The following is a 23,530-nucleotide window of genomic DNA, read 5'->3' on the forward strand; positions in this document are numbered from 1 at the left end:
TATAACACTTTGAATCAGAGTAAGGATAATCTCTGATAATGCCTAGAAACATATACCCTTTATGCTTGTTTTAGGGCATGCACGCCCATAAGGACAAATACGGTATTCATAATCAGAATTAACCAATGAAAGATGTTTAAGCCCTGCGCCCATCTTCAATCAAAATTATTATTTCTTTAAACAAACATGTTAATTACCAATTACCAATTATCAGACATAATCTGATTAATATATAACCTTAATGTTAATTTCTATTATAAGGCATGGTGCAAAATTGTCTTGAATTCTTTCACAATTTAGTTTTGCACTTTGACCTCAACCATAACCTCTGCTGCAAAGATGCATAGAATAATGTAATGTTTCTTTTATTTTATGATAAATTCCTTATATACCTTAGAATTTACATGAACATTCTGAAGATAGGTAAGGGATAAAAGAACTGTTGGATATGATCATACTGAAAGGGATTGCATTAAGCCAATTTTTATTTTTTTTATTTATTTATTTTAGCTCTTATAATTGAGCAGACAGCTAATCCTATGGGGTTTTTTATACACCATTTTGATAATGGAGCTGGGGCCTTCTCTTTTGACTAAAATTGGGAATACCAAATTTGCATAGAAATGAGCAAGAAAGATTTAAAAATAATGACAGAAAAGATAAAAAAGATTTTGATAATGTTTGTTTCTTTACGAATACACCAACTTTTCCATTTAAAAATAGTGTGTGGGTCCAATCTTTATTTTTTTTCAAATTTTTCTTTCATTTTTTTATCAAAACATAACACCTTCACATATGGGAAAATGTATCGAAAAGAGACGAATTTCTTCCCCAAATGCCTCAAAAAAAATATTACAAATACTATTTGTAATAATTAAATATAATTATAAACATTTTTTGCCATTAAGAAATAGATACTTTTAATATTGTTCCATCTTCCCTGCTTTTATTCCTATGACCAAATATGGTCATACTTAAATTCATGAGAATAATGAATGATAGATTTTGCACCTTTGACACTTTACATCAAAACAATAAAAAAAAATGATATTCCTTGAACATTGTTTTTTGGTATTGGTTTGTCAGTTACATTACACACAAGACCGATTGTGAACAACAGAAGAAAAACATTATTTTGTTTTATATATATATATATATATATATATATATATATATAAGCCAAAAACGCACCAAAGTTTTTCTGAAAAAAATATTTTTGTGTTTTTATTTTGTCAGATATTTTCCACACAAGAGACAGACTATGAACAACAAGAGAAATGACAAATGCCAGTTTGTTGCAACTAGATAAATAACAAATAACAAATGGCGGCTTGTCATTAATACATGTATGTTCAAACAAGTCGAAGAACTTTCACGACTTTACACACAAGACGCAGTGTGAATAACAAAGGAGTGACATGAGAAAAGCAATATATGTGGCCCTGTTTATCATTATTAGTAGTAGTGGTTTTAGTATTAGTATTAGTAATATTATTGTTATTATTACCATTTTTATTTTTATTATTATTATTATTATTATTATTATTATTATTATTATTACTATTATTATTTTTATTACCATCATCATCATTATTATTATTATTATTATTATTATTATTATTATTATTATTATTATATTATTAATATTATTATTGTAAATATTATTATCATTTTTATTACTTTTTCATTATCATTTATTTTTTTATCATTATTACTTATTTTTTATCATTATTTAAAAAAATTTTTTTTATTATTATCATTATCATTTTATTAATTTCTTCATCATCATCATCATTACTAATAAAAAAAATGACCAACCATGCAAAATAGCCAAAATATGGTATGAATGATAAATTCTACACCTTTGCAACAGAGGTATTTTTTTCTTCTATAAATTAATGCCTTATATAGAGAAGAACCAAATAAAATAGCCAACAATAACCAAGCACATGTTTCAATTCTTTTTAGATAAAGATAAAATAAAGCTTAACAAAAATACAACAGTGTTATAGTACTGGGTTTAAATACGAGAGGTTGTATTCGACTTGAACAGATTTTTTCAGATTTTGATTTTCATGTGGCCATTATAAACAGAATGAAATCAAAATGTATAAAAACCCATGTGTGTCAAAAACGACATTCTAAACAAAACGCAGTACTAATAACCCTTTTATTATAAACTTTGCTGGTTAAAATCACTAACAAGTAATAGACACATGATTTCATAATTAATGACATTTTAATAAAACACTTTTTTCTTTTATGACGTCATTTAAACATCGCGCAATGATACTTTTTATGACATGACGACAGTAGAGTGGAAAATGGCAGTATTACACCGGAGACAAATATGGGCTACCTTTTTTTGCGATATGTATTGTGTGTGAATTCATGATGGGCATATAATACAATATATAATTTGTAAGGAAACGGATACAGATTAAAAAGGTCACTTTCAATAAATAATCAAAGTTTACGATTTGAAAAAAAGATTATGATACCGAATTTAGAGTTTAAGCACTATATTTTCAAGAGATATATTTCTGTAATAATAAGACGAGAGGTGTTGAAAAGCGAAAGAAATATTAAATAATTACCCGGAACAGGCTCTGGACTGGCATCCTGAAAAAGATTTTATTCAGAATTTAAGTGACAATAATTTGAATATGAGACTATTTCCCGCTGTAGTTTTATAAGGTACGGGGTTAGTAGGTGACCTGGTATGAGATATATGTGGCAAATGAAATCATATCGGGTGAGTGTGATTAGCTCAAAGCCATAAATGGTTTTGTGCGCCCCGTTTATCCCTTATCGGTTCACCTAATCCCATAAAATCACGTTGACAACCTTTATAGTAAAACACTTTATAGACTAGTTATGGGAAATGTTTCATTTAAAATTCAAAAATAGACCCCATTTTGGTACGATATAAAGATTAGTGACCCAATATGGAAAAATATGAGGTCACCATGAACAGTCCTGACCCAATGGTGTCGCATTATTCATGTTGGAGGCGTCTCATGAAAGTGACTAAGCTCAAAAGTTCACATACTTTTTTCACAGCCGTTGTAAAATAAATTAAACAAGGCTATCGTTGGAAACGAAGAGTATAAATTTGGTAATTAATTGGAAAAAAATACTTTTCAAGCTTTGTTTTTAACTCTCAGTTATACATATTGCAAGGCTTTTGGTTTGGGGCAGAAGCACAATCATCAACACTGAAGACAGTCATTTCTGTAGCATATAAATCTGTATAAGTCAGGTAAAATGATTACAGGGAGAGACGAGGCTGTAGGTGGGGTGTTGAGACTCATTTCTTCCATCATGGCCTCCACAGAAGGTCGTGTATCCTGTTTTTAACATTAAGTACACAACTGAACTCTTACCCTGCTTGTAGGTCTTTACAGAGTTGGTTGACAAGAAGGGACAAGAGTACAGTTGGGGTGTGGTGATTGGGCGGTGCAGTCATCTATTCCCCGGAGATGGTTATTCTAATTTTAACATTGAAGCACACAACACAGCCCTTACAATGTGTGTCGGTCATGATGATAAGTGCCCCCCAGAGAGGGAAGCAAATTCAGGGGGCTGCAGAGAATGGACTCTGCCGTCCTCACCTCCCCTAATGATCGTGTTCCTTTTTAAAAATTGAAGTACACAATAGAGCCTTACCCTGTGTATAGGTTGTGAAGGTGCTGGGCAACTGGGAGGGTCAGGGGTACAGTTGGACTGCAGTAAATGAACTCTGCTGTCCTCACCTTCCCCAATGATTTTGTTCCTTATTTTAAACTGAAGGTACACAATAGAACCTTACCCTGTGCATAGGTCGTGAAGGTGCTGGGCGGCTGGGAAGGGACGGGGGTACAGGTGGGACGGGGTGAGTGGGCTCTGCTGTCATTGCCTCCCCAGGCACAAACTCATATGTGTCCTCCTGGATTAATTCCTCCTGGGGTGGGGGAGGGAGGTCCTCTTCCTCCTCCTCAGACTCTTCCTCTACCTCATCTTCGACATCACCCTGTGGGAGGGAATGGTGTAGTAAGAGGAACGGTAAATTAAGCTTTGTGTGCAGGAAGGGTGGATTTAAAAAATACCCAGTAAATGCTGCTGTTATCATGAAAATTATTACATCATTACATATTTTACTATTGTTATGTTTGATGTGAGAAGTTTTGCTAACTTTGCATGCTTAAGGGGTATAACTTTCGGGTTACTGAGGTCAGTCTTCCCTGAACATGACATAATGCCTTCAAACACTGTCACCAAGTATCGTGAAAACTGAATGACAATGTAATATCTACCCAAGATGTACCCGGTAGCTTATGAAGGCGATGCCCACAGTGCCTACGACACCAAAACTAAAACCTATACGTCGCCATTTTAGGCGACAGACTCAGCTTAAAAACACCTACCATTTCATACAAAGAATCCCCCTGTGCTTCCGGCTCCTCTTTAAGTTCACATTCAGCGTATTCCTCCTGCAAACAAATTAAAAACATATGGAATTTTATGTTATTTGGTTGAACGGTTTGGTTTAATCACTTCCGAGTGCCTTGTGTAAAGTCCAGATCGCACCAGAATAAAGGTTGAGTGCAATGTATCTTTATGTAAGCAAAGAGAAGTTATTCAAACCCATAGATCAAGTAACTCACATTCAGTAAAACTGTGATCGCTCGAGGACACCAGGGACTGAGGCAAAACCTCGAGGGAACCGATGTTTGAACGATCCGAATTTCAATTTTCCAGTCTGTTATGAAATATCTTTTAGTGCACTTTAAGTTTGAAGACGTCAAACCAACTGTTTACTAAGACACCGATTGGTGTGGAAATCGGTCATATGTTCAAAGGCTGTCGAATACTAAATGTAAAATGTAAAAGAATATCAATAAATTAATAAATAGAAATGTTTATTTTTACAAAATTGACATATTGCGAAGCAAAGTGACAAGTAGAAATTCTTTTTAGATATTCTGACGTTGTTTCGATATGGTAGTGTTATACTCATTTACATTTCTCACAATTAACTTTTCGTCATTAACTTCTCATAATTATCTTCTGAAATGCCCTTATCAACTAGTATCGTTCATGCGTAAACAGTGATAAATGGGTTTTCACACCTTAACAAATTGCCTTTCAACTGTCATTGCATTTTTACAATTTGCGAAAATTGTAACACCTAGCAATTGTTTGTTGATTTTAGAACACTCATTCGGGGAAAAAGTGTGAAATTATGACCTCGAGTGAGCCATGTAATTTAAGAAAGAACTTTAAAAAACGCTATATAATCATAGCATTTTTTTGTACTTTCACCTACTTTTTATATAATAGTAGCATCATTATGGTGTTATTCAAAAATGCAATCCATGCAAAAATAATATAATGATTAATCAATATAAATTTAAGTTACCGGTAACGTAGAAATAATCTCGATTTTAATATCTAAAATGCACTAACACATGCTATCTCAATCCGAACCCCTCAGCCATTTTCCATCGAAAACAACCTCAGATGTATGCTGGTACATCATGCATATAGCCAGTAAAAGTAGTTGGTAAAATTAATGACCGTATAATAATATCAATTATTTGTGTGTTTAAATGTGTATTTTGTATTACTATGTACAAAATGATTGCCAGTAAAGTGTATTATTGCAATTTAATCGTTATCATTCCGAAGAGTTAAGAGCTTAGGTTTATCAGCTAAATTTGAATTACTACGCCTTATACTTGCAGAGTAGTTAATTGTAAACATTTCTGACATGGTAGGACATCCATAAACCTCTGACGTTGTTTTCAATGGAAAATGGCGAATGGCCGATGTCATCTTTGCATCCTTATAATCTATAGGTGGGAGTAACATATTTTACCAGCTATACTGTTTATTATATTACAGACCATGGTAAATAAGTGAAACCACGCATCACTTATGGTACTCGGGTTCATATGTCTGCACTACTTTTCAAGTGCTATGTCATCCAGATATTCATACACTGAACATGTTTTAAAAAATCAAGCAAATATCTTAGTCTGATATTTGTGTAAAACTCTGAATTGTTGACCTAAATGAAAATGATAATTTTCCAGACCTTTGAAATATTTCCCAGGAGAGATTGTAATCCTTAATATCTTAATAAGTTCTTCAGTAACATTATTATTTTGTCTAATGAAAGACCATCTTGAATTTGACAATGAAAATACCAATATTTAAACTGACATTATAAAATCAAGCATGCAAAGGGACTAGGCCGCAACTTTTGCCAACATCATTTACAGTTTTCTCCCACTCTACCTTCTGGTGTCGGCCCACAACGAAATGCTTCCGAGTCGTAGTACCCCTTTAAGTAGTTCTTAAAAAAAATGTTTCTCCCCATTAAGGTAGCATTTGATGATGTGTACATTCTATTCTTGTATTTATTTTCAAGTTTACACATTATTTTAAATCATATTTGAAGATAATTATGTGGTTTTGAGTGATATTTGCAGGACCTCTTTCTTGGGGGGATGGATTCAGAGATGACCCCAGAGATGCAGCCATGACTGTGGCACATGGACGTTATTGATAGTGACTGTAAAGAAATGATGATAGCAGAAAAACGAAACTTAACTTGATATGGTTTTCTGGTGTTTAATCAGCAGACAATTAGGGTTCTTAATTTCTGGGAAAATAGTGTCATAGCTGAAATCTATTCTGGAAATTCATAATAAAGTGGTGGACTGGAGTGATTTTACATATAACAAGAAGCGCAATTTCTTTGTGGACCGTGACCTTCTACAAACAGTAGTGATCTTATCTACGTGTACATTAAGAAAATCCATGGCATTGCAAATAACAACGTTTTAACAGATTTGTGAGTAAAAATCATTGGAAATACTACAAATTATTCATTACCTGTTCAAACTCATCTTCTTGCTGTTCGATCTCGCAGGCGTCATACGTTTCCTCTTCCACAGGTCCTCGAGGGGGTGGGGGCATGTGGCGGACAACAGGGGGTGGTGGGGCAGCTGAGCTGTCCGGCTCCTCATAGGCTTCTTCGCTGTCTGAACTGTCCTGAAATGTGAATGGCTTAAGTTGATTATATGGAAAATCAGAGCACCACATGCTCAGTTGGAGCTGTGTTTTTTCACCGATAAAGGGGGAATACTCAATAACACAAATGCCAGAGTTATGGGCAAGGCTACACATGCATGAATTGTCACTGGCAAGATTTTGATCACAGATATCTATTAAACATAATGTATATGGTATGTATACATACTTATGTAGCCCATATGAACATACAAATAAATGAAGAAGCTGTCTGTAATCCAAAGACAATTACCTTCAATGTGTTTTTAGATATGGCCATGTCTTCACATGCAAAATGCTGATGTTGACGATAATAACAATCCTTTTATCATAACTTGATTTGTATTTTCTTAAAAAACAGATCTCACAGTAGATGTCTGGCACATGATATTACAAACATTATATTATACAAAGTGTCAGTGTCGGATACCCCAATACACTACTATGCTTAGTTATGTTCCGTAGGTGATTTTGCTAAGAAAATCTTGTAATCATGATTAAATAATGAGGCAGCTGCATTGGTTCCGCAAGGTACCAGATGCTTCCCTGTTTAAAAATATCTGGCGAAAACGGCCTTTTCAGTACAATAATATTTGTCAGCAGTCAAGACCTCTCAGCCATGGAGGCTACTTGCACTTCATGCAAATACTTTGGAAGAATATAAGTATCTTCCATGGCCGAGAGAGTAAGATTATAAGTATCTTCCATGGGCGAGAATGTAAGATAGGTTCATTCCGACCCGAGCGTAAGGTGTTTTGCGGAAACGAGGTTTACCATGTTTCCGCAAAACACCTGGCGCGAGGGTCGGGTTGAACCTATCTTACACGAGCGGCTATGGTAGATGCTTTTTCTCCCACCTCAGTTAAACAAAATTAAGTAAAAATGTATTTTTTGCTGGAACTCTTTTGTGCTTAGTGAAAATAATTGCGTATGGATATGTGATAATTCATGGTTGTCATGGATATGCATGCAGTGATTCAGATGATGTTAAATGTCAAATCAGTCTTTAAATAGTTCTAAGGAGAGTGAAGCATTATTTCTTGAAAGGTGCATGAAAACTGTTTAATGGTGACATTTGAAGCGAGAAATAGTTAATTATTGCCACAAGACAAGGTTTCCATGATGCTACAGACGACTGTCTTCAACAAGGGAGGTAATTACAATGTGGTGACCATGAAAAAAGAGTTCCATACGGGCATTTTATCTTCGCCCGTGGGCAAGATAAGAATTTCTAGCATGGTTAAAATATTGGATCTACTTATCTAAAGTGGGAGAACAGTTGTATCCCCTGCCTCATGCATATTCATTAAATTGAGTTGTTGAAAATCAAATGTCCAATGGTATTTATGAATTATAACGGCATCATGGATTCTAGTCATAACTTAAATCTGAATAAAGTCATAAATGGCAACATGGATTCTAGTCATAACTTAAATCTGTATAAATGTCCCAAATGGCAACATGTATTCTAGTCATAACTTAAATCTGTATAAATGTCTCAAATGGCAATATGGATTCTAGTCATAACTTAAATCTGTATAAAAGTCACAAATGGCAACATGTATTCTAGTCATAACTTAAATCTGTATAAATGTCTCAAATGGCAACATGTATTCTAGTCATAACTTAAATCTGTATAAATGTCTCAAATGGCAACATGGATTCTAGTCGTAACTTAAATCTGTATAAATGTCTCAAATGGCAACATGTATTCTAGTCATAACTTAAATCTGTATAAATGTCCCATATGGCAACATGGATTCTAGTCATAACTTAAATCTGTATACATGTCTCAAATGGCAACATGTATTCTAGTCATAAGTTAAATCTGTATAAAAGTCACAAATGGCAACATGGAGTCTAGTCATAACTTAAATCTGTATAAATATCTCAAATGGCAACATGGAGTTTAGTCATAACTTAAATCTGAATAAAAGTCTCAAATGGCAACATGTATTCTAGTCATAACTTAAATCTGTATAAATGTCACAAATGGCAACATGTATTCTAGTCATAACTTAAATCTGTATAAATGTCTCAAATGGCAACATGGATTCTAGTCATAACTTAAATCTGTATAAATGTCTCAAATGGCAACATGTATTCTAGTCATAACTTAAATCTGTATAAATGTCTCAAATGGCAACATGTATTCTAGTCATAACTTAAATCTGTATAAATGTATCAAATGGCAACATGTATTCTAGTCATAACTTAAATCTGTATAAATGTCTCTAATGGCAACATGTATTTTAGTCATAACTTAAATCTGTACAAATGTCACAAATGGCAACATGGATTCTAGTCATAACTTAAATCTGTATAAATGTCCCATATGGCAACATGGATTCTAGTCATAACTTAAATCTGTATACATGTCCCATATGGCAACATGTATTCTAGTCATAAGTTAAATCTGTATAAATGTCCCATATGGCAACATGGATTCTAGTCATAACTTAAATCTGTATAAATGTCCCATATGGCAACATGTATTCTAGTCATAAGTTAAATCTGTATAAAAGTCACAAATGGCAACATGGAGTCTAGTCATAACTTAAATCTGTATAAATATCTCAAATGGCAACATGGAGTTTAGTCATAACTTAAATCTGAATAAAAGTCTCAAATGGCAACATGTATTCTAGTCATAACTTAAATCTGTATAAATGTCACAAATGGCAACATGTATTCTAGTCATAACTTAAATCTGTATAAATGTCTCAAATGGCAACATGGATTCTAGTCATAACTTAAATCTGTATAAATGTCTCAAATGGCAACATGTATTCTAGTCATAACTTAAATCTGTATAAATGTCTCAAATGGCAACATGTATATTAGTCATAACTTAAATCTGTATAAATGTCTCTAATGGCAACATGTATTCTAGTCATAACTTAAATCTGTACAAATGTCACAAATGGCAACATGGATTCTAGTCATAACTTAAATCTGCATAAATGTCACAAATGACAACAAGTTGGGTGATTTTGTTTTCTTATCTAATACTGATTAAAGTTCAATTAATGCCATTACACATGTATATTGCGAAATAAGGAAAATATGGCACTAAAATTAATTCAACCAGCCGCTGGGCCCTATTTCAATAAAAAAGGTAAAGCTTAAGATCTTAATTTCCAGGCATAACCCCTTTCTATAAGTAAACTGTGTTTCAATAAAAACAAGAGGCCCATGAGGGCCTATGCTCTACTGGCATGGCTCTTGTGGTCATTTTCAATCCAGACCATGTATGTATGGGTAATAGGCAACAAAGATATAGTTCACGTTTTGTGTTTGGGTAAGCTGAAAACGTTGCACATTCAGCGTCTAGGACAGAAAGTGTTGTAAGCAGATAAGTTGCATGAACTATTTAAATATGTGCCAAGTAAAGGTCATCTGATAAAAAATGCTTTCAAACTGTTCTCATGCTCAAAATTTCTGTAGTTTTAAAATGCAGGAACTAGTATTTAACATTATCATAATGAGTATATATAGATAAAAAACACAACAACAACAATAATAAACAAGAGGCCAAAAAGGGCCTATGCTCTACTGGCATGGCTCTTGTGGTCATTTTCAATCCAGAGCATTAATGTATGGGTAAAAGGCAACAGACATATAGTTCACGCTTTGTGTTTGGGTTTCTTGAAAACGTTGCACATTCAACGTCTGAGGACAGAAAGTGTTTTAAGCAGATTAGTTGCATGAACTATTTTAATATGTGCCTGGTACAGGTCATCTTACAAAAATAAGACTTGCTTTCAAAACTACTCATGGTCAAAATTTCATTTGTTACTTTAAAAATAAAAAAGTTGGTCAAAGTCAAGGTTATCCGAGGACAACATAGATGCTTGATTGCAAAACTGTACACATGGTCCAAATTTCATTGCTGTAGCTTTAGAAATAAAAAAGTAGGTCAAAAGGGGTGGGCTTTCACCCAAGGGGCAAAATTTCAACTGTTTTGCTAGATGGTCATCATATGATGGTCCACAACAAATATCAAAAGTATGAGCCAAGAATATTTTGAAAATATTTCTTGAATAAGTCTTGTGACTTGTACCCCCGGGGCATAATTTGAACAATCATGGTAGTGGACCACTAAATTATGCCTTATTCAAAATAGCAAGGGTCTGCATAGCTGGTTCTGACAAAAAGATTTTCAAACATTCCCAATTTAAGTATACCAAACCTGTGAACCCCGGGAGATGGCCAGTAATGACCCCAGGGGCATAATTTGAACAAACTTTCACAAGCAATTGTGTTTAGATGTATGCGCGAACACACAAAAAGATTTTCAAACATTTCCCAATTTAAGTATACCAAACCTGTGAACCCTGGGGCATGGCCAGTAATGACCCCAAGGGCATAATTTGAACAAACATTCACAACCGATTGTGTATGTGACAGACACTTTGGCCAATAGAGCTAAAAATGGCCTTTGGCTTTTCAACAAGAACAAGGGAGAATTATTTAAAAAAATCAACTGCAGAACCAAAAAGCAAGTTGTCTCCCTTTAATACTAGACTTGACATGTAAACTTGGCTAAAAATAGACTTAGCTAAAATAGCATGTTTTTTTAAACTTTCAAGGCCCATAATCTAGGCATGCATGGGCGGATCTGGCTGGTTTTCAAGAGGAACCAAGCTCTGATGGATATCTAAATATTGTACAAGTTTCATCAAGATACAAACAAAACTGAAGACTGTATTGTGTTCACAAGCAATTGTTTACAGACGCACTGACGCATGCACTGACACACATATGACGTACACATTACCATCGCATAAGCTCTTCGGGCTAACTGACACTATGAAATAGGTGCTGATCCTACCATTTTAATAGTCATTTTTAAATTAAAGAAAATCATTTAAGTGTGTGTTTTAATATGTTATTTAAAACCTTTATAGGGGCTGCATGTACTCCGTATGATGAAATAGCGAAAAAAAAGAAGAAATGTGTCGAAAACTGACAAAAACTTGGTATCGATGTGTACAATGCATTGAAACTTACTAACTTAAGTACCACATATTTTACAATTAATTTATTTTTCGCAGTTATTTCGTATTTTTCCATTAAAAAAGATTACTAGGTATGTCTACCTAGTAGAATTTATTCCTTATGCGTGATTGGCTAGTCGAGTTTTATCACGTGATATTACCAAGTTAGGCATATATATGCTTAAACATCCAACCGGTTAGGGTAGGTTTTCGTAGCACAGTGGATACAACACTGGACTGCAATTTTGGCGACGCCAGTTCAAACCCGGTCTCCGACTCAATTTTTTTTTACACTTTGGTGTTTTTTTTACAATTATGATATCAAAGAGTAAAACATTTTATTAAATAATTGTCCTGAGATTCGTTACAGAAAATAACTTTTTTTGGTGCCAATCTGATGTACAGTCCCTTTAAAGCTTTATACAGAAGATCACTTTAACACCATTCTCAAATGATGACATAAACATTCTTATATAAAGGAGAATAATATAAAAAAATAAGTAAAATAGCCTACCTACCCTACTTGTTATTGAGAAGGACGCAACAGTAGAAAAAACATTTTTTTGGCCCAATGTAAGACACAATCTATGTCAGTATGTTTTTAGTTCAAATCAAAAAAAAAAAAAGTTGTGAAAAAAACTTACAAAGCTATCATCCGATATTTCATTGTCGAACTCCTGTGGCTGAACATGTGGAGACTTAATATCCGACAAGCTTAATTTACCGATATTTTTACGAAAGAATTTCTTCATTATTTTATCGATGCAACCACACAACATTCTACTATATAAGAACCACTTGTACTTGTTTCCTGGTCTATACGCTATTCCAATTACTCATCATAACAGAAAAAAGGGAAATACTTAATCCATTGTCAAGATTTTTTATAACGTGCTTTAAAAATACCACAGAAAAAAATGTTATGAATATTCCTTTTGAACTTCCCTCAGAGTCTGCAATCCAAGTTAATGTATTTAGTTGGTTTGATAATATTTCACACAATTATGACTTAAAAGACTTAAGCACTTTCAACAAAATTGTAGTTTATAATAATAACACATATATTGCAACGTTGATTTTTTTCTTTACGATTTAAACACAAAGTTTTTACACGCACATGGAAAATAAACGAAGAAAATTTTCCAACAGCAGAAAATGAAATGTATTTAATCAAACATATATTTTAAAATCAATAAACCACATGATGTCAAATGTAATATTATTCATCTGTCTGATTTCCGGCAAGAAATATACATGATGTTCCCCTGGGGCATTTTGTAAGTGTTTAAATTTGTCAAAACTTAAGTAATAATACGTCAAAACATGGGGCGAACAAATTGACCAGGTTATCATAATATTAATTATTTTAACAGATGAGTATTCAAAAGTATGCAGTATTTTCATCACTTAGTATACATTACAAGTGTATTCTTTAAATATCTTAAAATGAAAAAAAAAATGATTTAAACATTTTATTTTTAAAAAATAAAATAAAATATGTTTTCTCTTCATTATATTTAAGATATTAAAAAAAAAAATTGAGTTGAGTCGATAAGTGTTTTTTCCAAAGAATATATCTACAGTATAACACTTAATTTGTTTAAAAATTCTCAGTCCATTTATTTCCTTGAGTAATAGACTTAAGAGCCACATTGTCTGTTTTGTGTGAAAGTATCAACTTCGTTGGTATATGAATTAAATTCACTCAGGGAAATAATATTCTTGTATCTGGATCATTCTGAACAAAGAAGAAATACATAAAAAGTCTCTGATCATCAATTAACTGAACCACTAATTAGTCTTAAAGCTGCACTCTCACGGATTGAACTTTTTTTTTTGTCTTGGAACAAGCTAATTTTTGCGAAAATCCATGGAAACCAGTTATATAAGACTGCTGACAAAAAATAAGATCGCAGATTTTTATATTGAAGTTAAAAAATTGATGTTTTATGCATTTTTCTTAAACTGTTAGTAACGGTTTAAGCCATAAAACATTAATATTCGAACGGAAATATGAAAATCTATGATCTGATTTTTTGTCAGCAATCTTATATCATTGGATTGCAGATATTCACGCAAAAATTTGCTCTTTCCAAGACAAAAAATAAAAAAGTTGTAAAAATGGTAAATCTGTGAGAGTGCAGCTTTAAATTGCAACAAAGAGATATTTGGTCAATTGTTCAAAGATAACGACATAAATGACATTGTTGTTTACCTTCAATGTGAAATAATAAATTTTGACAATGTGCTCATATATCTAAATGAAAACATTAGAACAGCTAAAATAGTTTTCTCAAATCTGGTTAGAAATGCTGCAGATCACAAGAGATTTCATTTATCATCCAGAGCAGTACGTATTATTAGGTTTTTAAGTTAACAATAATGATGTTAACAATGTTGTAAACATTAACAAAGTTCTGAACAATCGGCCATTTTGATATATATATAGAATATTGTCATATATTCTGGTATTAATGACATTTAAACTGAAATTAAAGTTGCAAAATTGAATATTCATTGAAGTCAGCCCAAGATATGCCTTGCTACATGTAATTTAAAGCATAGTTACATTGGTAATAATACATAAGTTTCCAAAAGGAGCACCTCGGCTATTATCAAACAGATATGACCTCAGAAATAATGCAGGTCTTCAAAAAATAGTCCATCATGGCAACGAAAGCACATATTGACAACATGTTGTTTGTTCTTTCAACTGTCAAGGGACATATTAATGCACCAGTCAATTACAACCACGGCCCCCTCAGGTCCGGGGGGATAATCAAGGAAACGGGCCGTGGTGGCCCCGCAGTGCCGGGTGAATACGTTGGTTTTGTCCTGCGCCAAAAATAGCGGGCAATCAGGGCCTTACCAAGGGTGCCTTAGGTGCGGGGGCATTTGGTGGGGATTTTACCAGCAGTTTACTCCCACAGGGTGGGGATTTTACCGGGGCTTGGCTGGACTAGTGCATAAATTGAACACATGGGGAATAGTATCAAGCTATTTTTCTTTTAATTTGAATCTTAATTTAAGTGTTTTTCCAAAGCATAATCAAGACACAATCAAAATAATTCATTTCAGGAAAGTGTTTATGTTATGGAATGAATCTACTTAGCGTTATGATAATTGAGTTAATTGCGAGCGTCCTCATCACATTTTTTTTTAAATCTTGAGGCCTAACGTATTTACAAGGTCTATCCCAAACCTTGCTGTAGATGGCGTTGTTACGTATGACAAGTTTTTAAGCAACACTGACACCATAACCAGTACCGTAATTATTTTCTTTGAAAACCAGACAAGCTAAGAAAAGTCGGAGTGAAAATATTCAACACTGAATTAATTTATATCTGAAGAAATTATTCATGTTGTAATGTAAAAGAAATTTAGTAATAAAAAATTATATTTCTTCACACCAGAATTACATCACTTCAAAATTTAAATGTAAGAGTATAAATATCGCAGATAAAAACCCAAAGCAAAACAGAATACATATCTAAAATTATCATAATGAGTAAATATACATTAAAATATCAAAAGATCAGGAAAAAAAAGAATGAAAATTAAATAGCAATTTATTTGTCATGGTAGTGTTCATAGTGAAGAAATCAAGTGAGTTATCCTCGATGGTTAGTTCAGTTGAAAGAGCACCTGCATGACTTCCAAGTAGGGGGTCCCCAGGGTTTAATGCAACCTGTGACATTTGGTGGGACTGTGCTTAACCCTTAGGCTGCTGATGGCGATTTTAAAGGCTTTGCAAACAGCTTGGAACCAGACCAGTCACCGAGTAACTCGGCGCCTGGTCAGGTTCCAAGCAGTTTGCCACTCAGTCAATATAACCCCAAAGTTTTAAGGAAATGGAAAGAAATGTAGAATAAACCAGACAACATTTTTGAGCAGACGACAATTTACCCAGCATGCAAAGGGTTAAGTGCACAAGTTGGATTAGTGAGAATTGTAGTTTTCGAGTCGAGGGGACCACAATGGTTATTATATGGTCTAGTTTGGGAATTCAGAAACATATTTGAGTACAGAGTGGCTGAATGCCACAGTTACGTCACCAAAACAATTTAGCAAGTTTACGAGACATGTTGGTCTGTTTAGTTACTATAGTTGGTAAAGCACGAAAATTGTAAATAGGAGTTTTCAAATTCAATACCCCGATGCCAGCCACATTCTTTTGTGAGCCAAGAAAAAATAATTTCATGCATGAACAGGGTAAATTCCCACAAAGCATAGAAAATGAAATTCCCTGATTTTTCCCTGACCAAATCCCAATTTTTCCTTACCAAACTATCATTGAGCCACATTCTACATAGAAAATAAAATTTCCTGATTTTTCCCTGACCAAATCCCAAATTTTCCTGACCAAACTATCATTGAGCCACATTCTACATAGAAAATAAAATTCCCTGATTTTTCCCTGACCAAATCCCAAATTTTCCTTACCAAACTATCATTGAGCCACATTCTACATAGAAAATAAAATTCCCTGATTTTTCCCTGACCAAATCCCAAATTTTCCTGACCAAACTATCATTGAGCCACATTCTACATAGAAAATAAAATTCCCTTATTTTTCCCTGACCAAATCCCAAATTTTCCTGACCAAACTATCATTGAGCCACATTCTACAAAGAAAATTAAATTCCCTGATTTTTCCCTGACCAAATCCCAAATTTTCCTGACCAAACTATCATTGAGCCACATTCTACATAGAAAATAAAATTCCCTTATTTTTCCCTGACCAAATCCCAAATTTTCCTGACCAAACTATCATTGAGCCACATTCTACATAGAAAATAAAATTCCCTGATTTTTTCCTGACCAAATCCCAAATTTTCCTGACCAAACTATCATTGAGCCACATTCTACATAGAAAATAAAATTCCCTGATTTTTCCCTGACCAAATCCCAATTTTTCCTGACCAAACTATCATTGAGCCACATTCTACATAGAAAATAAAATTCCCTGATTTTTCCCTGACCTGAAATCCCAATTTTTCCTGACCAAACTATCATTGTTCATTAGGAGCTTTATCGGTCATCTATAAGCATAATTACTAATGTTGGCCTCCATCCTCCCCATCAGCCAACCCTTAACACTTCTTCTTGTATAGTGTATTGGCTTTTTATAATTTATCTTTGTTTAACTGGAAAGGAAGAAGCTGCCTTAGCCTTACTTCCTTCGTGCTGCTATTTAACAAATTGTTTTGACAGCCCTCAGTCTCAGGTTCCAAATTTTCCCTGGTAAATTTGAAAATTCCCTCACACTTCCCTGACTTTTGCCCATTTCCCTAATTTCCCTGAACAATTTGAAAATTCCCCAACCTTTCCCTGACTTTTGCCCTTTTCCTGAATTTCCCTGACCAATTTGAAAATTCCCTGGCATTTCCATGACTTTTGCTCATTTCCAAAAATTTCCCTGACCAATATATTAATTACCCAACTTTTCCCTGACTGTGGGAACCCCGAAGAATGCATGGAATTCATAATATATATTAGTATGAACAGTGAGTGCTTAACAAATACTTTTTTAAAGGTGAGGAAAGACCTTAAGTAAAACATTAGTGCCAAACACCAGAAACTAGATCACCGAGGGCTTAACAGGGGCGTACAAAGCGTTTTGGAGGTACAGGAGGTGCTGTGGTAACCCAGGCGTCCGTCTCGATGTATTTCTGTTAATATACACACAAATATTGAACTAGAACAAATACTGTGAAATTACTGGCTTAGGATTAAACAGATCTGAAACACGAGTATTGCAGGAATATATGAATGCTCACCAAACGCCAATTTTCTGTGAAAGGCAGAAATAGTAATACAATATGCTGATAGAAGGTACATAAGGTAGCATTATTATACACAAATCAATAATATTCATAACATGCAAAGATATGGCAGGTTTGAAAATTATTTTTTTCATTTTTACTTTTAAAGTAAATTTCAAAAAATGAATAAAGCTGCAATTGAAATTCACAAATATCAGTAGAAGAGGAACATTGCATGATAGCGTGAATATGGATCTTTAAACATTTTACCATGTCATGGCCATCTATCTATAATCTAAGTTTCGTTTGAGTTCCTTTCGAACATTCCAAGATAAGATCCGAACATTTGCATCCATTATGGAAAATATGGTCAAAGGGAGACAAACAAATATGCAGGGTGGAATTATTGTTTTTGGAACTCCAATTCCTCTTATTGCAATCTATATTTCGAGTTTCATTTCAATCCCTTTAAACATGCAAAGATATGGCCCATACAAGCACCGATTTAAAAAAAAAAAAGGTTTTAAGGAGATAACTTAAGAAATTCGTTGGGAAGAATAATGGTTCCTGTGCACTGCACTTTCTATCATCACCATCTATCTATATTTTAAGTTTCAGTTAAATTCCTTTAGAACTTTCACAGGTATTGGTTTGGACAAGCTCCGATTATGAAACAATAGTTAAAGGGAGATAACACAATAAATATGTATGATAGGATTACGGTTCTTGTGCACTGCACTTCCTCTCATTTACCAAGTTTTATTCCAAACCCATCAGTAGTTTTGAAGCTATTTTCCAGAAAAGGGTGTGGCAGATAGAAAGACAGACGGACAAGGCGACGACAATATGCTCTTGTATTCTCAAAATCATACAGTTCTAAAATCTACTTTGAAGATGTATGCCCACACAAACACACACACACACACACACACGCAAACACTCATAGAAATTGTGAATTACTGTGATAATCTTTTTGGCTTAAAGTATATTATGGGAAAAATGGGCATTTTTTTTTAAAAATGTAATATGACACCTCAAGGACATTTCAATCCTACTTAAAACTAGAAATTTTCTTATCAGATAAGTCACCTGTTGGGGAGTACCAATTTTTTTTCTATGATGACCCATAACTCAATTCATATCATCTTCTTACCTTGACCAATGTGCATACCAAGTTTGAAGAAGTACTCAACACCACATATTGACCCATAAGTCAATTCATAACATCTGCTGGCCATGATGAATGCACATAGCAAGTTTGAAGACATACTCTACACCACATAATGACCCTAAAGCCAATTCAAATCATCTGCTGGCCATGATGAATCAGAATGTGCATACTAAGTTTGAAGAAGAACTCTACACACAGATCTGAAACAAAAGTGTGACACCAGTGCGGACAACATAAAACCTATATATATCTGCTTTGTTTCACAGGTGACATAATTAATCTTGAAACAATCACGCTGAAATATAATAGAACGGTTTCCTCTCAAGAAAACAGTTTTTTCAACCCAGATAAGTATAGATCCAAATAGTTGGCAAATTTTGGATAATCCTTTCCTTGCCAACGGTATTGATAAAAAAGTACTCGTATGTTAAAAAATAAAATACATTTTTACTATATTTCATTTAAATGAGGTGGGAGAAAAAGCATTTGCCATTGCCCCTTGTGTAAGATGGGTTCATCCCAACCCTCCTGCAGGGTGTTCTTCCGAAACTTGGTAAAGCCTGTTTCCGCAAAACACTCTATTTTTGGTGCAAAACATGAGTGAGCCTCTCAATGTATGTACAAGTATCGCATTTATATTAAAAAAAATGGTTGTTGCTGTAAGGATCTCTTTTATGCATGGGCTCATGGGAGATCAAAATGGGAAGGCAGCAGAAGTGGGGGGAGGGGCAGTACTTACATGTGTGGGTGGTGGTGGCTGTTGGGGTGCACCTCTATCTGGTCGATGTGGGGCAGGGCGGGATGGCAGTGGAGGGGGTGCGTCACTAGATCCAAAAGACGTTGGCTGAAATAATCACAATGTTTGGTGATATTAAATACAGTTAACAAAACGCTCAAAATCCACATGGCTCGGACACAAAAGAAATGACGTCATTGCCAAAATGCGTACAATTTTTTTGCACATATTTGAATCAAAGCGCTTACAGCGTTGAATGGCTTTCAACCTGCAACGTTTTGTGAGTATAGTCATGTAATTGTAAGACATAATTATTAACATAAACATCTAAAGATAGTATATGCTCACTCATAATTTCCTTCGCGAACACTTTTAGAGTTTAATGTTGATTCTCAATGAGATCATGAAGTATAAGTCACTTGAAATGTGGAATACGCCAAACTAGTTACATAATAACGGGAAGGTATTGAGTAATTCTCAATATCATATAAAACCTTATCTAGAGATTTGGTTTCATAAACAATGCACTGCCAAGGATAAAGCATTATGGAATTTTTAGTAAAATCTACTCTACACTTCAAACTTGACAGTACACTTGAGGTGTATTTAATTTACTACCAGAGTATGGCAACTAAACCAAATCCATCCCAACAAAATGCATTGGACATATTAATTAGGTTTATGTTTAAGGCTTCTTTCTACAACTCCAAATTCCTCTGGATCGAATCACCCACATACTATTTATTCCCTGTATGTTTGATGTACATGTATCTTAATAATGCCCTCAACATATGTTGTTACTCAAGGACACTAGAACTCCGCGAGTCGGATGTGTCGCCTGACGAATTATTTACTGTCGACATTATAGCTGTTAGATTGGCATTTTATTCATTTATAGACAATGATGTTGCCATTTAACTTTCAAGTGTAGGTGGCATTTGAACCCTCAATCAGATATACCTACGGAATAAGTTTCAGGTTGAAACATCCTATAGTTTACGAGATATGCCACGGACAAAACCTAAGCAAGAAAATTAACAAAGGGCAATAACTCTAAAAATATGGCAGCAAGAGTAACGGTTCTTGTGCACTGCACTTGCCCTCAATGAGATCTATCTAGCAATGAAGTTTCAAGTTGATACCTCTTATATTCTTCAAGATATGCCCCGGACAAAACTTTAAGCATGAAAATTAACAAAGGGCAATAACTTTAACACTAAGAAAGCAAGAGTTACTGTTATTGTGCACTGCACTTGCCCTCAATGAGATCTATCTACATATGAAGTTTCAAGTTGATAACTCTTATATTCTACAAGATATGCCCCGGACAAAACTTTAAGCATGAAAAATAACAAAGGGCAAAACTCTAAAAATATGGAAGCAAGAGTAACACTTCTTGTGCACTGCACTTGCCCTCAATTAGATCTATGTACATATGAAGTTTCAAGTTGATACCACTAATAGTTTAGGAGATATACCCCGGACAAGCGAAAATGGGACGCAGACACGGCCGACACCGCCGACAAAAGTAACCCCTATATGTCGTCTTTTCAGGCGACACAAAAATGAACAGATTTATATCAGTTGTTTTTTTTTAATATTCATATGCGTTATGCTACAAGCTCAATATATTGGATTGAAATTACTGAGACAAACTGAGAAATATTCACATACTTTCCGTTTCATTCGGCACTACATGACTATGACACAAATTGTAGCAGGTCGATAGCCTGTCAACACTTTACGTCATTTGATTTTAGTGGTAAAAGTGTATATTATTTATGATATTCATTTAGTAATGGTTAAAAGGTTGTTAGTACATGTATGTACTTACACAAGAGAATGGTTTTCATGATGCTATCGCACATTTTACAAACGCAAGTAAAAAGTAACAATCTCAATTAAAAACGTCAAGTAATAGCCAATTTAGCCAATTTAAAACATAGAAAATATACTTATAAATGAACTACAATCACCAAGAAACTGATTGTACGATAAAATGAAGTATTATAATTTAATTTAAAACATTATGAATTGGCATTTAATTGCATTAACCGCATTACATAGACTGATAACTCATTACAGCGCTATTTATAGCAAGCTAATTAATATGCAGAACACAGTCCATAGCAATTAGAGCAGATTGCTTACTAGGTATTTTCGAATTGTTAATGTAAATTAGGTCGGTGACCACCGCGGTTCTAACAGCGCTGGGGTCGATATGCCCGTGCGCGCATTATTTCGTCAAAAGTTAAAAATGTTCTGTCGATCTGCCGATGCGATTTCCGAGATACATTTATAAAAGTCTACAGGCCTAGCGGCCTACAGCCTAAAAACTACAACTAAGGCCAGAGTTTTTATATCTTTAGATTTACGGGAGCGCCGTACCTAAATATTGCAAAACCCAAATAAAAATAAAATTCATTTTCGTAGTTTTATTTTTATTTTTTCCGACGAACGTTGCTCCAATGTTAAGAAGAAAATAAAATTAGTGTTCTATAACCCATATCCCAGAACCAACTGGTGTACCAATTGTCATTAATTATAGGTCTTTTTACTGCACAAACCACGTAAACCAGTCGGAAATATGCGGGGAAACAGAACAGGTACCCGTTACCATAACAACGTCCTGTCAAAAGTGAAAGTAGTTTTTGTCATACCCCTTATTTCTCGCAATTTCTGCAGCTATATAGAAATGTTTTACTACAAAAACGTTCCGATGTTTATTTTTCATTATTTAAACCAAACCGTGGAGAACTTTAAGCGTGTTTATTGTGATTTTTTTTTTATAGATTCAGTATGTTCGCGTTTCGTGGAATGATTGCGAAACTTCCGGTCAAAATAAGGAGACAGAAATTCTTGGGTTGTTTTGTCTATTAAAAGTCGTTGGCGCACGTCGTATATTAACAAGGATGAATTGGATTACAGTGCAAAAATGTATAGCTTCTGACAAACACAAACTGCAAAATGATATCGTGTTCATCATAGTCAAAATGGATATTTTTTTCTGAATTTGACTCTGGGGAGCATTGAGCACACTGCTTCACGATCACATATTTGAAGAGAAAACACAAGGTATCGTGATATTCGTAGTTGTTAATTAGTTTAATAATGAATTAGAATTAAAATCGCTAAAGAATACTGAAAATGATGTAATAATAACATAGTGTGTGTTTCCGATAAAACAGAAAAAATCTGAACATAAGATATCTGGCAGTCAGTGCAAGAAGTCAAACTTATCCGACGGGCATAGCTGGAATTAGGATATTTATCAGGATTGCTTCTAAAATCAGTTCTTAGACCTGGTTTTTTGAAACATATAACACTTGTCAAATTTATCATAATGCTCCTGAATTTTCTTTGGTGAAGTACATAAATGTAGATTTTGACTGTCTGTGTATCCGTAAGCCCTGTCAAACTTTGAAGTGAAGAGGAATTTCCATCAGGGCGTCAACTTTTTTTGATTATTTTTTCTATATGAAAACCACATCACGGTAAATTGTCATGGTACTATTTCGTTAAAAACACATTTGACCCTTATTATACCGTGTCTGAAACTTTGTTCAATGTTTGATTACTTCACAATGGAAAGGTTATGCTTATACTGTGGGCAAAAGGTTAGAAATGGCCATTTAAACTTCTTTATTACACTGACATGTTTCATAAAATCCATGGGTTGATAATATAAGCACCTCATATGCATAGATGCAATCGAACAAATGTATACAATTAATTTTAATGAGCGCTTGAACTCAACAGTGTTGAGGTCAATATTTTCAGTCATTAAAAGGATCTTATA

The 23,530-nt window shown here is 34.1% G+C and overlaps 1 protein-coding gene across 6 annotated transcripts in view; it reads right to left on the minus strand.

Annotated features, from left to right (window-relative positions):
• LOC128211290 (B-cell linker protein-like) overlaps nucleotides 1–23,530 on the minus strand; it is a 66,852-nt gene that overhangs the window by 23,788 nt on the left and 19,534 nt on the right. For all 6 annotated transcript variants that reach the window (XM_052915935.1, XM_052915939.1, XM_052915938.1 and 3 more), the window contains exons 3-7: nucleotides 19,735–19,839; nucleotides 6,883–7,041; nucleotides 4,407–4,472; nucleotides 3,812–4,012; nucleotides 2,598–2,622 (exon numbers count right to left, since the gene is read on the minus strand). In XM_052915935.1, the coding sequence (XP_052771895.1) occupies nucleotides 2,598–2,622; nucleotides 3,812–4,012; nucleotides 4,407–4,472; nucleotides 6,883–7,041; nucleotides 19,735–19,839 (556 nt within the window). The remainder of the gene's footprint in view (nucleotides 1–2,597; nucleotides 2,623–3,811; nucleotides 4,013–4,406; nucleotides 4,473–6,882; nucleotides 7,042–19,734; nucleotides 19,840–23,530) is intronic.

This window comes from Mya arenaria, chromosome 12, assembly GCF_026914265.1.
Source record: "Mya arenaria isolate MELC-2E11 chromosome 12, ASM2691426v1".
Taxonomy (NCBI): Eukaryota; Metazoa; Mollusca; class Bivalvia; order Myida; family Myidae; genus Mya; species Mya arenaria.